This window comes from Danio rerio, chromosome 19, assembly GCF_052040795.2.
Source record: "Danio rerio strain M-AB ecotype USA chromosome 19, GRCz13ab, whole genome shotgun sequence".
Taxonomy (NCBI): Eukaryota; Metazoa; Chordata; class Actinopteri; order Cypriniformes; family Danionidae; genus Danio; species Danio rerio.
In genome coordinates this window covers 11,527,649-11,545,348 of record NC_141039.2, presented here as the reverse complement: position 1 = coordinate 11,545,348, position 17,700 = coordinate 11,527,649, and the positions used below count along the sequence as shown (strand labels likewise).

General features: G+C 34.7%; 1 protein-coding gene across 1 annotated transcript; it reads left to right on the top strand.

The window, feature by feature from the left end:
* Positions 1-5,997: 5,997 nt before the first annotated feature.
* il11b (interleukin 11b) lies at positions 5,998-16,818 on the top strand. The gene is made up of 5 exons (XM_087296165.1): positions 5,998-6,062; positions 13,702-13,868; positions 14,230-14,310; positions 14,687-14,845; positions 15,856-16,818. Exons 1-5 carry the CDS (start codon positions 6,056-6,058, stop codon positions 16,024-16,026), a joined length of 585 nt encoding a protein of 194 aa, XP_087152291.1. The 5' UTR covers positions 5,998-6,055; the 3' UTR covers positions 16,027-16,818.
* Positions 16,819-17,700: the final 882 nt, after the last annotated feature.

Below are 17,700 nucleotides of genomic sequence, written 5' to 3'. Positions count from 1 at the left end.
TTTAGTGACAATGAGGTACATGACTTCAGCAAAGGATTAGGATACTCTGTATAGTGACGTGACTAACGTTTTTTCCAGACTTCCACTGGGAAGGGCATTAAGGTGTGTTTACAGTCCACTCAATTTCCAACTGTTGCACTGGAGAACATGAGATCATAAATGATGAAGTCAATCTGAAGATTACTACTCACAATAGCTTGTAATTGAACACTTTCAATGCTCTTTAAATGAGTCACGGCTGACTGAGCGAAGATCAGTAATAAAGTTATCAGTTACTAAAAAAGCACTTTCAAAGTCAGCATTAAATGGACAGAAATAACGACAATGATCCATTCAATTCCCAATGGACTTCCATTATTTCCACTGATTCCAGAAGCTGTTTTACTCATACACAAAGTCCTTTGAAATGCAGAGAAAGTTGACATATTAAGCAACGTCAAGGCAAGTCATTTCACTCTGTGGCCCTCTTTGATACGCTACTCGGGCATTGCTTACGATTAACTTTCCTATCAGGAATCACCAATACAACTAAACAAAAACTGTCACTTTAGTTTCATTTCTAAATGTTCAAATCACCCAACATCTGCAAAAACTTGCATCTGGTCCAAGCCCCTTCCCTGGAGAATCCTCAGTGTATAGCAATCTATTATTGAATGAATGAATTTGAATTGAATGAATTCAATTCAATGAATTTGCTCTTCAGTGTTTGGACTCTCAATAATGATTTCAAACCACACTGAACTGAGCTAAACTGAACTGAACTTAAACACTAAAAACTGAACTACCCTGATCCAGTTACTATGACCATTTATGTGAAGCTGCTTTGACACAATCTACATTGTAAAAGCGCTATCCAAATAAAGCTGAATTGAATTGAATTTAATATTATTGGCTCCTGTACTAGAAAGCGGGGCTTTGTTCGCCATATTGAATGTTACACGTTACCCCATTCAAAACTATAAGATTGACATGTTTTGTGTATTCTATAGTCTTTGCATTAGGTCCATCCTTCTAAAAAAAAAAGAGAGCCAATTACCAATTAGTTAAATCAAGTCAAAATAAATGATTCCTCCTTCATAAAGAAATAAAGAGCTGCTGCAAGGAGACACATTTGTGATACTGTATTGAACCATACTTTGACTATGATAATAGATACGAGCATGATCTTTGTCTCTTGATTTCATCATGCTCTCGTTTTCTAATTCTGCATTCAATAAAATTAAGATACAAATTATACCAAACAAAATTCATTTCAAAAAGATTTTTTTCCAAGAGAAATATACAAATTATAATTCACAAAATATATTTATATTTGACAACTGTAGTCTCATTTCACAAAGGATATTGGCCATTAGTAGTTGACGTTTTGAAAACTGAACTGGAACTAAATTATTAAAAATAAAATGGCAAAATTATTTTTATTTTTATTTTAGTGATCTGCTTGAGGTGGGTAAATTTAGTTTTATGCTTTTGATAAAGTAGCACTTAACTTAAGAGCCCTTAATATAAAGCTTAATATTAACTCTCAGTATTATACTATAATTTTTGGATTTCATTATTATTGTGCTGTCACCTCAAATGATCAAAATAATGCACTTTCTCCTGTTCTCTGATTGATTACTCAGCATAAAAACAGCCATCGCATCTGTAACTTGTAGTCGGTTTATTCACAAACTGCATATAATTATTTAGGCCAATTATTTATTTATTATTTATATAGAAAAATTAATATATAAAATAAAAAAAAGTAAAATATAAACAATAAAGAAAATGTAGATGAGATCTGTAAATAAAAACGTAAATGAAAAAGCTTATTTATTGCTGTCTTAGTCCCCTCACTTTAAAATAACAAACACTGTATATATGTCTATATTTAGGCTAAAACGCTGCTTTATTTATTTATTTATTTATTTATTTATTTATTTATTTATTTATTTATTTATTTTTTGTTTATTTGTTTGTTTATGTGTGTTTGTACAGTATGTTTGTCCTTTCATTTTAGTTGTCTTTTATTTCTTTTGCTTTAATTTCTGAAATGAATCCTCATTGCACTTAAGTGTACAATGATAATACTGTATATATCTGTTTGTTCGTTTCCCATCCCTTTGTGCGCCCTGGTGGCATAGTCACAAACTGCTATTACACCTAAAAACATGTTCTTAATCCCTTAAGAACCATGTGCGGCGGTAATGGTCATTTTGAAGTGTCACCCACTGTACACACAAATTGCTGTGTAAAATGCAAAGTAACAATGCATATACTGTATCAGAGTATATTCTCTGTAAACTATGTCTGAAATATGAATAAAAGTTGTTTATTGTGTTAGAGCTGGGAGTGCAAATGACACTTGGCATTGATTCATGATCTAGCGAGAGCACGTCTGCTAAGCGCAGCGTGTTTGAGAAGAGTGCCAAAACGCTTAAAGGAAGGGTTGTGTAGGAAGGCCTTATATGGTCTTGGTTTGGATGTGTTTTATGCAAATGACCAACCTTGTGCATGTTGCCACTCATTTATAATACTCGAAATTCAACCTATGCTGGGTTCACATGGATTGAGGAAGCCAGAAACCTCAGAAATGTGTGAATCCTGACATGTGCGCAACACTTTGAGAACAGGCTGTTTGTGCATAGTTTGACACAAACAACACTTATTTAACATGTATTGTACATGTAAAGTATCCACAAACAATGTTTACGTGATAAAGTTAGCATATTTTTTACCTTTCTGGTGCTATTCATGCGAAAATTTGCTTCTGTTTGCTCACTGGCAAACAGAATCTATAGATATAGATCTATAGATCTTCTAGAGTTTTTTATGTAATCTACTCATGACTAATTTTAATTAACATTTGCTATAGCAAGTAAGTAATGAATATTTATATAGCACATTTATTTTGTATGGCCATATATCCAAAGCACTTCACAATCATGATGGGTGGTCTTCTCCACACCCCCATCAGTGTGCAGCATGCACTTGGATGAAATGACAGCAGCCACAGGACAATGGCACCAGTGCGCTCACCACACAGCAGCTATTGGTGGACTGGAGAGACAGCGATAGAGTCAATTCGATGGATGGGGAAGATTGAGAGACTATGATGGGTAAAGGCAGATGGAGCCCAGGACACCTTAAGGCTATGAACACTAAAATGAAGTGCACGTACTGTATGTGTATGTACACACATGTTGTGAATTTTGGAAAAAAACTAATTGTGAGAAGTTTGAATATGCATACTAACTTCATTGAGCCTTATTTGGAAAAGAAGAAAATGATATATCCCAGTTTATTTAGCATTCACACAGACATTAAGGACAAATAAAGGCTGACAAAAAAAAAAACTAAATGTATTTCTACATGTTTTGAGAAAACCTACACAACATCCAAAACTATGCTAGGTGGCACATGTAATCCAAAACTAAAGGCTAGTCCACAACTAAAGACTAGTGTGCACATGTAATGACATATAAGTTAATATTGCATGAAGAGTTTTTAAAAAAAGAGACATTTCAGATACCTGAAATGCAAATGACCCATACTCGGAAATTGTCCTCTGGAAGCTTTTACACCTACAGTAATTGAACCACACTAAGTAATTTCAACAGAGTTCTCAGGGGTGTCCAAACTTGGTCCTAGAGAGCCGGTTTCCTGCCTGGAAGTTTCTAGTATACCTAGAAAGAACTTGATTAGCTGGTTTAGGTGTGGTTGGAATTAAACACTGGCCCTCTAGGACCGAGTTTGGACACCCCTGGGCATACCTCTGATTATTATTAGCAACCTGTGCATATTTTCATCTATTGTAATTCTCGGTTCATAGTTAACACAACCTGTATTTAATGTTCATAGTACATCCATTTGTATATATCACCATAGTTTTTCTAGAATTTGCACTTTATAACTTATTCCTATATCTTACACTTGCTACTATTGCACTCCTGATTAGACCTAAACTGGATTTCACAGATATAAATAAATAAATGTCATATATGAGCCATCTATTTCAGAATATTGCAAAAAATATATATATATTTTAACCATTTGAATTACAAATATGTACATATTTGTTTAAATATTTTAATTGTAATTTAATATACAATTGAAGCTAGAACTATTAGCCTTCATGTATATTTTTTCCCCAATTTCTGCTTAACGGAAAGAAGATTTTTTCAACACATTTTTAAACATAATAGCTTTTTTAATTATTTTTTTTTATAACTGATTTCTTTTATCTTTGAAATGATTTTTATCATGATGACAGTACATACAATTTGAATAGAAATGTATCAAGATATTTAGCTTAAAGTGACATTTAAAGGCTTAATAGGTTCGTTAGGTTAACTAGGCAGGATAGGATAATTAGGCAAGTTATTGTATAACAATGGTTTGTTCTGTAGACTATTGAAAAAAAAATTGCTTAAAGGGGCTAATAATACTGACCTTCAAATGTTTGTTTTATTTTTTTTTAAATATTATTATAAACTGTTTTTATTCTAGCCGAAATAAAACAAATAAGACTTTCTAATGATCCAACATTCTGTGAACATTTTCTTGCTCTGTTAAACATAATTTGGTAAATATTTGAATAAGAAGAAACAAAGCATAGAGGTCTAATCATTTTGACTTCAACTGTATACTGTATGTATGCTCATATATGGCCATATATCACACTTCCAGGGGATGCAGAGAAGACTCAGCATTGGCTACTCAAAATAGCTGTTGTCAGGATGTGTTGCAAATATGGCCACCGAGTGAATGGATATTCCTTGAAAGGGACTTCGATATACAATTCACAAAAGGATGACTACAACTTCCACCTCATGCCATCTTTAACTTTAGTTACAGTCTGCTGGGAGTTCCTATACAGTGCCACTGCATACACCAGACCGCAGGAGTCTCACCACTTCCTCAAGACGTACAGGATATGACCCCACACAGCGCAAGCAGTCTTGTCTCTTATCAACACATCCCTCATTGCCCTGAAGTCATCGACAAAAACAAAAAAAAGGAAAAATTAAGAAGGAGTGGGTGATGGAGACAATGAAAAAGAGAAGGAGAGGAGTGCCTTGATGTGCATTCAGGCATGAGGACACTGCATTCTGGGTCTCTGAGTGGAAATAACAGGGTGATGTGTCACGGGGGGCCAAGTGGACCAATGTGGGAAAACATTGGAGGGGGGACAGACATTAATAGGAGGACTTCAGATCTTCTTGAACAGTGTGTGAGCATATTATGACTCCTCAGGTTGTGATTTGCTCTTATTTTTATTTTTTATCTGCCATAGCGGATTGAACCGTAAACTTATCCAGCACATGTTTTACACAGCGGATGCCCTTGCGGCTGCAACCCAGTACTGGGACACATCCATACACACTCATTCACAAACATACACAAAAACATACACTACGGCCAATTAATTCAGTTCACCTATGGCGCATGTCTTTGGATTGTGGGGGAAATCGGAGCACCCGAAGGAAACCCACACGAACACAGGGAGAACATGCAAACTCAGCACAGAAAAGCCCAGCTAGGACTCGAACCAGCAGCCTTCTTGCTGTGAAGCAACAGTGCTACCCACTGAGCCACCATGTCACCCCACTCTTAGTTTTTGTTAAAAATAATAAATCTCAGGTCATTATCTCTCAGGGATTTCCCTCCGGCAAACTGAAATCTGATCCAATTGGAGTGTCATAGCAGTATATCAAAGATAATCTGGCAAAACCTGTCAGAAAACATCTTCTAAACACATTGGCGGAGAGGTTTAATTCACAAAGAACGCCTTAAAAAAAACAAGAAAGAAAAGAAATCCAAAATAGGTAACGTACAGCTCTGGAGGAATCAACTTGGCGGAAATAGCCAAAGCTGTTGAGTTCTTTAGAAAAGAGATATGTTTGGTGTGACGGGGGTGTGTAGATCTGTGTTTTTTTTTTTTCTGAATGTGAATGTGAGTCAGAGTGTGTCATGGCCCATGCTATAAAGGGGAACCCTTTCACTACTCTAAATGTTAGTAGAGTGATAAAGACAAGTGTGTGCACTGTGTTTACTACGTTTTGGGATTACCATGAAACGTAAGTTCCTCTTTTTTTCCTCTCTTTCTGCCACTTTACAACATAGCCAAAGGAATTTAAGATATGAACAAATTTAGAGGGTAGATTTATATGAGTGTGTATGCAAATTATTAAGCATGAAAGGTGTTTTGAGAATGTCAGTATAACCACAAGCTTTCTGTCTCATTAAAGTAATTAAAGGTACTACACATAGATGTTAATAGAGGGCAAAAATCATCTATATACACACAATATGTGTTTCAGTCTCCAGAAAAAGTGTCATTTGTTGAGGACTTTATTCTCTGATATTGGTTTAGATGTTCATCATTTTAACAGTTCCATGTAACCACCATAATATTCAATGTTAATCAGATTTTAACCTTTTTTTCAGTGCTAAAATTATGAGATTATTTTAGTTCATCAAATTAGTTTGCTCTTGACAACAGACCACAGGATCAAGATTAGTTTCTGTAAATCAATCAGACTGAGGATGTCTTATTATCATGTTTATTTAACATTCAAGACAGTGATTTTATTGTTGACGAAAAGTATAAAAATGTGTTTTCAGAAGTTGAAATAAGCCAACATGACCTTAAATAAAATGTTTAATGGATCCCAAATTGAAATTTGTTCACACTTTATTTCAATTCTCGGGATTAATAAACCAGCAACTCTGGCTTTTGCTTGGTTAAACTCTTAATTTGATGTTCATTAATAGAAGTAGTTGGGTTTAGGTATTAGATTAGAGATGTAGAATACGATCATGCAGAATATGTACTTAATAAGTAATAATAAACACCCAATATCTTAATTAATAATAGGATAATAATAAGAAATTAGCTAATAGTGAGAACTAGTACATAAACTAAAGTGTTAACCACTAGACTATCTGCATCATTAATGTAGTTAAAGGTACAACAGGTAAATGCTAATGATGGGCAAAAATCATTTAAAATCCTGTACACATACACAATATATGTTTCAGTCTCAAGAAAAGGTGTTATTTGTTGAGGACTTTATTGTCTGATATTGGTTTAGATGTTCATTATTATAGCAGTTCATGGTATCCACCATGATTTTCAATGTTAATCAGATTTCAACCAGTTTTTTTCAGTGCTAAAATTATGAGATGACTTGAGTTCCTCAAACTAGTTCTTGATAACAAACCACATTAAGTTCATGGATAAAGATTATTTTCAGTAAATCAATCAGACTGACGATGCCTTATCATGTTTATTTAACATTCAAGATGTGAATAAAAGTGATTTTATTGTTGACTAAAAGTATTAAAATGTGTTTTCAAAAGCTGAAATCAGCTGACATGAACTTAAATAAAATGTTAAATGGATCCCAAATCTAAAAGAAATATTTTGGTCACACTTATATCTTATTATTAGACTATTATTAAGATATTGGCTGTCTATTATTATTTATTAAGTACATATTCTGCATGATCCTATTCTACATCCCTAATGCAATACCCAAACCCAACTACTATTATTAATGAACATCACATTAGGAGTTTATTCAAGCAAAAGCCAGAGTTTATCGTTTATTAATCACGAGAATTAAAATAAAGTGTGAGCAAATATTTTATTTCAATTTGGGATCCATTTAATATTTTATTTAGGATCATGTCAGCTGATTTCACCTTCTGAAAACACATTTTTATACTTTTAGTCAGCAATAAAATCACTGTCTTGAATGTTAAATAAACATGATAATAAGACATCCTCAGTCTGATTGATTTACAGAAACTAATCTTGATCCTGTGGTCTGTTATCAAGAATATAATAAGGCATGGTCAGTCTGATTGATTAACACAAAATAATTGATCCTTGACCTTAACGTGGTTTGTTATCAAGATCAAACTAATATGATGAACTGAAGTAATTTTATAATTTTAGTTTTGAAAAAAAAAATGGTTAAAATCTGATTAACATTGAATATCATGGTGGTTACAATAAACTGTTATAATGATGAACATCTAAACCAATATCAGAGAACAAAGTCCTTAACAAATAACACCTTTTCTTGAGACTGAAACACACAGTATTGTGTGTGTAAATAGGATTATTATTAGATGTTCATCATTATAACAGTTCATTGTAATCTCCATGATACTCAATATTGTAAAGGAATTGTAACCTTTTTTTTCATTGCTAAAGTTATGAGATTCTTTTAGTTCGTCAAATTAGTTTGCTCTTAATATCAGACCACATTAAGGTCAAGGGTTTGAGAATGTATTCTGTAAATCAGTCAGACTGACGATACCTTATTATCATGTTTAATTAACATTCAAGACAGTTATTTTATTGTTCTCTAAAACTATTACAAGTGTTTCTGATATGTAGCTGACATGAAATTAAATAAAGTAAATTTAATTAAGTAAAGCATATGCTGGATAAGTTGTCGGTTCATTTCACTGTGGCGACCGCTGATGAATAAAGAGATTAAGCCAGGGGTACCTAAACTTTTTTATGAAGAGCCAAAAGCCAGACTTGATTGAGGGTGGTGGGCCGAAGGTAAATATGCCAGTATTTATTAAAGTTGTCATTGGAGATTTACTAATTTATTTAATATTTCAAAATAACCAGAAAACATTGTTTTTATAATATCTAATGCAGTATATATATTTTTTTATTTTATAATGAACTTATTACACTAAAAAAAATAATCTAATTTATAGCAGAATGGAGTTACTTAAGCTGCACTTGTTTTTTTGCCTTGATTTGCCTCCATTACCCTCAGCATTGTACACTGACCATTGAGTGACAATATTTATATTTGAAAAAATCTTTTCATTTACAGCTTTTAAATGAAACTTTTATTTTCAGTCTGCTTTTTATTAGTTCAGAAATAAAACAAACAAACATAACAAGCTACATTACACTAGACATTATGATCTCTGTTTAAGGTATTAGCTTAACCCTCTCACTTCTCATATGGGATGGAGGGCCAACTCAAAGGTTACCATGAGCCAACTTTGGCCCGTGGGCCATAGTTTGGACTTCTGTGGACTAAGCCAAAGGTAAAAAAATGAATGAAGGAAATCAAAATATTGGTCCCACTTTACTTTAAGGTACAATTCTTCCTTTTAATAAACCCTTAACTCTGGCTTTTGCTTGAATAGACTCTTAATTTGATGTTCATTAATAGTAGTAGTAGTAGGGTTTAGGTATCAGATTAGGGACATAGAATACGATCATGCAGAATAAGTAATAATTAAGCCAATATCTAAATAATAATCAGATAATAAGAACTAGTTAATATTGAGAACTGGTAAAGTCAAGATTTCAGAAATTTCTTAAGGCTGCTGCAGCATCAGAATTCCAACCCCAGACTGTAAACTTTGTCCAGTTTGAAAACAAACACGCATATCGACTCACATCATCAACAAGCTCATATTGCAAAACAATCTCAAAAATGTGTTGACTGAAGCAAAAAGATGCTATCAAGGTGAAGCAAAATTCACCAGGATGTCTGCAAATGAGTCAGAAGCTGGTCACTAATTGAGTCAATGCCTTTTTTCACTTAGCATGCAGACATCGGGTTTTGATGGCGTTCGCCACCATGCCATCAAATCTGAAGGGGTGGCACTCAACGCTTATCTGTGACCTTAAGGTTTCAAAAGATGTTAATTGCGCAAATAGCCATTCATTTCCCTCTAATGCTTATCATAGGGTGAAATCACAGTTATCACATATCTGCTGAATGTATTTGAAGGCTTATACGACCTTCAGACAGACTTCTGTCAAGGCTCATTTGAATTTGCTGTGGCTAAAGACTGGCGCAAACATCAAACGGGACAGAAATTGGACAATTATTAGAGCGCAAATGAAGCGTATTCACATTTCACTTTAAGAGTCTTAACATTTCTAAATATAAAGCTAATAAAGTTTCAAATCAAAACTGGGAAAATGTTGGTTTCAGATATTTAATACTTTATTGGTGTAAAAATACAGAAGCAATATCAAAGTCCTCAGTTGATTGTTTATGTAGCAAATCATGGTTAATGTGTGGTAACCAAGATTTAACATAAGGGTAAAGGTGTAAATATTCTTAAAGTAACACTTTAGTTTAAGTACCAATTCTCACTATTAACTAGTGGCTTCTTGCCTGCCTATTTTTAAGATATTGCCTGTTTATTTCATAAATGCAAAGTGAATATTTAGAGCCCTGCATTTGAGCCCATCAGAGCCAATTTTCACGTCATATCTAGCACGCATATCGGGCTTTGGGCCTGCTTTATTAAAAAACTGTAAAAAAAATAAATGGCATCTAATGCATGCGGTCCGAAAGTGACAGTGATGCCTCACGTATAGAGATTTTCAGCCACATGAAACTGAAAAACGCTAGAGAAAAGGCAATCTTCTGGTCAACTTTTCAAATAGTGACAACTTTAAATAATGAGCCAACTGGTTATGTGCAATGCACAACTTGTAAGTCCAGGGGCACCTGCTTTGCACCTTATCCATTACTCTTATTTCAAGCTCAAGAAACACTGATGCTTGCTGTCAAAGACTACATTATTTAAAGAGATTAGTTATGACATCATTAGTTTTTATATATATATATATATATATATATATATATATATATATATATATATATATATATATATATATATATATATATATATATATATATATTAGATTAGATTAGATTCAACTTTATTGTCATTACAAATGTACAAGTACAATGCAACTAGGTACAATGCAGTTTAGGTCTAACCAGCAGTGCAATAGTAGCAAGTGCAGTTATAGAAAAACTATGGTGATATTTACAGATGGATGTACTATGATCATTATATACAGGTTGGATAAGCTATGAGCAGATTTACAATATATGAATATATGTGCAGGTTGCTATTAATAATCAGTAGTGTGCAGATAAATGCATATATATATATATATTTTTTATTTTATTTTTTTTTATTTTTTGATGGTCTCTTATGTACTAGATAAAATAGAAGAGCAAATAACATTTGAGGTAAAGTGCTTCAAAACAAGTCCACTATATGCTTCAGCGCCAAAACATGAACTGGATCATCAGATAAAATAATAATCTAGCCTAAATAAAATTTAAGTGAAATATTCATTATTTCAGAGAAGATTTAATTAAGCTGTTTTCCCTGTTAGTTAAAAAATCATCTATTTCGCCAGTCAATCATAATTTAATTCATGAGCAGGACAGGTGTTTACAAAGCATTTGCAGCAGTACGTGTTCCCAGATTACCTCGGAAGAACAAACTCAAAGTTGAAGTGTAAGAGAACTCAGAAACTAGCTGTGTGAGGGAGGATGTCTGCTTATTTATGCCAGTCTGTCAGATAAAATTGTTCAAAACTCTTTGAATGGAATAGCGGTTCCATGCGAGGAGGCTGTGCATGACAGGCTGGGCCTGGACTTTCCCCGACTCAGGTGCTGATGAGACTGCGGTCTTCGCTCTGTGTGGGGGATTAGTACTTGTCTCATTAGTTTTAGGCCTTTTGGCAAATGTCTCAATTACTTTTATCTGTTTTAAAGAGGGTTTACTCATTTTGAACCTTGTTTTAAACAATAGCTAGCTAAATTGTAATTTTTAGTGTGCGGAAAAACTGCCAGCAAAACTAAAGCCAATAGATTTCTTTAACCATCTCCCACCATGCAAGTAGATACACACAAACGCTGTCTTGCTTTTTCAATATACCGTAGTACAGGGGTGCTCAATCCTGTTCCTGGAGATCTACCTTCCTGCAGATTTCAGCTGCTACCCATATCGAACACACCTGCCTGTAATTATCAAGTGGTGTTTAGGTCCTAAATAACTGGTTCAGGTGTGTTTGATATGGGTAGCAACTGAAATCTGCAAGAAGGTAGATCTCCAGGAACAGGATTGAGTACCCCTGCCGTAGTGTATACTGTTAAATAATCAATTTAAGTTATGTAATAAGTAAATAAGTAAATAAATTAAAAAGTAGCAAAAATTTGGTTACATTGAGTAAACTCACTATGGACCACATACCGCTTGGATATCGATTTCACTTGAACTAAATCTTACATTTAAAAAAAACGAACATTTTTCTAAATTATTCTGATAAAAAAAACTAAACAAAAAAACATCAACTATTCATTTATTAATTTTCTTTTTGGCTAAGTCCCTTTATTTATTTGGGGTCGCCACAGCAGAATGAACCACCAACTTATGCATCATGTGTTTTACGCCGCGGATGCCTTTCCAGCTGCACCCCATCTCTGGGAAACATCCATTCACACTCATAAAATACGGACAATTTAGCCTACCCAATTCACCTGTACCGCATGTCTTTGGACTGTGGGGTAAACTGGAGCACCCGGAGGAAACCCACACGAACACAGGAAGAACATTTAAACTCCACACAGAAACACTAACTGACCCAGCCGAGGCTCGAACCAGCAACTGTGAGGTGACAGCACTACCTACTTCGCTACCACATCGCCCACATCAACTATTGTATTTAACATATTTCTATTAAATACAAATCTGGTCTATTTTAATGGCAGTAACAGTATAAGCTGTTTGGCGGGAAAAAAGGGGGTTTTGGGTTGGACTAGGGCCAAAACTTTTGATAAGCTGTTGGGCAAGGCCCGGGCTAGGGTTTAGATTTAAGGCTTATTCAGGGCTCTACTAATATTCTTTATTATCTTGTTTTATATCACTGATCTACCCTAATAACTATTAACAAAGAGCAAATTAGTGGAAACCGTTATGGTTTGTTAATAGTAAGAACTGCACATGGTGTCTCATTGGTCTCACAGCAAAAAGGTCGCTGGTTGAAGTCCTGGCTGGGTCACTTGGCGTTTCTGTGAGAAGTTTGCATGTTCTCTCTGTGTTCATGTGGGTTTACTCAAGGTGCTCCGGTTTCCCCCACAATCCAAAGACATGTGCTAGGTGAACTGAATAAACTAAATTGGCCTTGAGTATGTGTGTGAATGAGTTTGTGTGGATTTTTCTCAGTACTGGGTTGCAGCTGGAAGGACATCCACTGTTTCAAACATATGCTGGATAACTTAAGTGACTCCTCATGAATAAAATAAACTAAGCTAAAGGAAAATGAATAAATGAATCATATCTGTACTGAAACTGTGAGAAAACAAAGGCTATCAATGACATATTGAGATGTTTTAAAACAATAATGACTATTTTTAGTGCTTCAGTTTCATTCTCAAAGAGGACATGACCCTATGTCATTCATTGAGAACTGTGAATTCAGAAACACAGACTTCCTGAATGGATTGATAGCTGGAAATCCCTGGTTTGCACAATATCTGTTGTCATTTCCACCAGTTTTACAAGTTTAGTGAGATTTGCTGATCTTATCTCCTGAGCTCATCACTCGCAAACACAAAGCCACTATAGACAAAATTATAACTTAAAAACTAAACAAAAATGCTGACTCACATCCTTTGCACAAAATGCACTCAGCAGCAGTTATACTATACATGTGTGAGTGTGTGTGTCCAACATGGAAATTCCAGTAGGGCGAAAACCTTTGTAACCATTACAAACCAAAAAGGAGAAGCACAGATGCATGTTTTTATTGAGTAAACAGCTGTTCGGTACACACACTGTTTCACACTTGTGTCTCTAGCAGCTGTTTCAGTGGCATTAATAAGAAATCATTTGTTTTTGTGCTAACAGTGTCGCCTGACTCCACCTTTCCCCTCATCATCCTGATGGCTTGCGTTGAGCTTTTTGACTTCATCAGAGCACGTCCTGCTAATCTACCACAAGGAAAGAAACACCTGTCGACGCTGTACCAAGACATGCGTATGCTCCTGAAATTAACATCCCAACAAATGAACGCAGTAAGAATAACCTTGCTTTTTATGCTCATTTTAGTAGAAAAAGTCATTTTGAGGGCTAGTTTTCCCAAAAATTACAACCTTGAGAGATTCCATGCCTTTATAAGTTTCTTTATTCTGTTGAAATGAAAAGAAGATATTTTGAAGAATGTTGGAAAGCATGTAATTATTGACATCCATAGAAGAAATCAAATACTATGGAAGTCAATGGTTACAGGTTTTCGACGTTGCTCAGAATATTTTCTGCTCAACAGAAGAAACTCAAGTGAAGAGTGAGTAAATAATGACAGAATTTTCATTCTTGAGTGGACTATCTCTTTAAACTTGTTATTTGTCTTACAAAACTCCCATTTTTATTTTTCAGAATGAGTTGACTGACTTTGAACATTCGCTATCATCCCTGCCCTCACTGAACTACAGCGTAAAAGACCTGCATTCACTTGAGGTAGCACATCCACATCTCTGCCTGTAATCTTCATATCTGCCATGTCTTCTCACTGATAAACACAACTTGTATCTTCCCTACCAATATGCCATAGTGGGTCTGAAATGGAACAAACATATAGACTTGAAACTTATAGACTTGATTGATATGAAAATATGATTGGATAGTGCTTTTTTTTTCATCAAACTATACTGTAACATGTTTGACTACAACTGACAAGTCTATTTTCGCATAACAAAAGAAGACAGCTACTCTTAAGCAAAACATACATTTTTTCATAAGTCAGGATACTAAAAATAACGCTGGTGAACTATATTATAATGTAGCTTGTTTTGAAAATTGTCAATTGTAACATGCGATCTGTTTTGGCCCACAGGTGAGCAGTACCTTGGCACAGCTGTACTCTGGTCTTAAATCTTTCAAGTTCCATCTTGATTGGGTCCAACGGAATAGTGACGAATTGGGGAACGATTACTCAAAAACAAAGAAGATTGTTCATCTTATCCAAGCTATCATCCAGAAGGTGCTCCAAGAGGTAACAACTGTGCTGTCTGTCACCTACAAATAGTCATTTATTTTTAAAATGTTTTTTTTTTTTTTATTCACTCACCGGCCACTTTATTAGGTACACCTTACTAGTACTGGGTTTAAATATTTCTCAGAGATTTTGGTCCATACTGACATGAGAGCATCATGCAGTTGCTGCAGACTTGTCGTCTGCACATCCCTGATGTGACTCTCCCGTTCCACCACATCCCTAAGGTGCCCTATTGGATTGAGTCTGGTAACTGTGGAGGCCATTTGAGTACAGTGAACTCATTGTCATGTTCAAGAAACCAGTCTTAGATGATTCGCGCTTTATGACAGGGCATTATCCTGCTGGAAGTAGCCATCTGTGGTCATAAAGGGATGGACATAGTCAGCACCAACACTCAAGTAGGCTGTGGCGTTGACATGCTCAATTGGTACTAATGGGCCCAAATTGTGCCAAGAATATATCCCCCACATCATTACACCACCACCACCAGGCAACAAGGCATTTGCGCCCACAGAACTGCCGCTCACTGGATATTTTCTTTTTTTCGGACCATTCTTTGTAAACCCTAGAGATGGTTGTGCATGAAAATCCCAGTAGATCTGTTGAGTAGATCTGAAATACTCAGACCAGCCCATCTGGCACTAACAAATGCTACATCAAAAGTCACTTAAATCAGATTTCTTCCCCATTCTGATGCTCGATTTAACTGCAGCAGATTGTCTTGCCCATGTCGACATCCCTAAATGCATGGAGTTGCTGCCATGTGATTGGCTGATTAGAAATTTGCTTTAATGAGCAGTCGGACAGGTGTACCTAATAAAGTGGCCGGTGAGTGTATATTGTTATTTACAACACTTGAACACTTCATGTGATTTGAGGTGACAATATAAAGGGGAAAATATAGAACAAACGAAACAGTTTAACATAAATCTGTCTGACAGATTGCGAAAATGAAATAAGTGAGCCTATAAAACTGTGATTAAACAGCAATCTAACTTTCCTTACAGCTCGGACAGACAGCACCCGAGATCGTCCATCCCACATTGCCTCCTCTGGAAACCTTCTGGCAGCTGTACCAGACCAATGCAGAGATTCATAAAAAACTGTTGATCTTCTGTGACTATTACACCAGAGCACTTGGATCCCTGAAGCGCAAACACCCTGATACACCATCATAAGACACCAGTAGCCGTCAGCCAATCTTTATGGTGCCAGTAAACAAGAGCTGAGGTAAAAAACAAAACAAAAAAAACAAACAAAAACAAAACAAACTTAAAGCCTCATGGTCGTATCGTTTGACTTGCCTTAACATTTGAAGGGATGGATTTTTATCCTTTTTTTAGTTCCAATTAACATTTCCTATGTATGTTGTTTTATACTTAATTGATAAGTTATATATGTAATATTTATTGGAGTTTTTTGTTTACAATGAAGGCTATTTTATACATAGAGTGAATGATAAAAAAGCACTTTATAAAAATACAGTGTTGTAAATCAGCTGCAGGCAGTTGCTAGAGATAACCAATAGGTGTCGCTATGAAACAGATTATGAGTAGAATTTAAGGGATAGTTCACCTCAAAATGTAAATATTGTCATCGTTTCCTCACCCTTTACGTTTGAGTTTGTATCTTGTATTGTACACAACAGAAGATGTTTTGTGGAAAGCTGTAAACCCGTAACCTGTAAGAATTTGTTTTTCCTTCACTGGAAGTCAGCGGTTACAGGTTTTAAGCTTGGTTAATTTTCTTTTGTGTTCAACAGAAAAAACTCATAAATCTTTGGAACTACTTGACAATGAGTAAATATTGAATACATTTTCATTTTGGTGTGAAATATCCCTTTAAATGTGACTAACTTTTGTTAAATGATAGTCATTTTAGCAGGAAGTTTTGAATCAACTTGAATGGGATTTGGGTTTATTTAAAGTTTTGACCACCACTTAAAAAATAAATGAAGAAACCACTTAAAATGTTTCATTTTCTATGGATTTATAGTTATGTGTTTGAGGAATACATCGTTTTGTGTTTATTCTGTAAGCTACTGATGATATTTCTTATGAATTTAGAATCAAATGTTGCCATTTAGAGCTTAAATTGCATAAAATAAACGCATTTTTATATACATTTTCTTAAGAAATCGTTCAAGAAGCAAATCAAAACTCTTGCTGTTCTTACCTAAGACTAAAACGCTCTTAATGACAATATCGTTGCTTAAAATTTTGATGAAATATAATCAGACTTTTATAGAATAAAACCAACATTACAATTTTACTCAAACCCACACCAAATAAATCCAGATTAACTGAGAATTACAAGTTAGATTAGTTTTTTGACTAGTGAATGAAGTGATCCAGTAACACAGCCTGCTTGTCAAAACCATGATAAAAACTGGGCATTCAATATAAAACCCATTCCAAAGTTCCATGAGGGCTAATGGATGTTATTGCTGCTGCACCTTGGGTTTGTGTGAACAGACTGAAAATACAATTTAGCTTAAAATGCACTCAACTGCCTTTAAACCATATTAATTCTCTGTGATTGCATGTTTAGTCTATAAAAAGCAACATAAGTGCTGTCATATTGCAGAGATGCACTGAAAAAAGAGGCCTTACAACACTTGAAGATCATGAACAAAGTCCATTCAGAATACAATAAATGAAGCTGTCTAATTAATCAACAATCATTCATCAGTTTAATTCAGGTCAAGGAAACTACATAAAACACTCCAATCTGATTTGCATTTATATGAGATGATGAGATGGATGATGGATGTAGAAGTTTTAATAGGGTCCTGGATGTTATTTTAAATTGTTCATACTTTTTATACATATTTATTTTTGTATTTATATCAG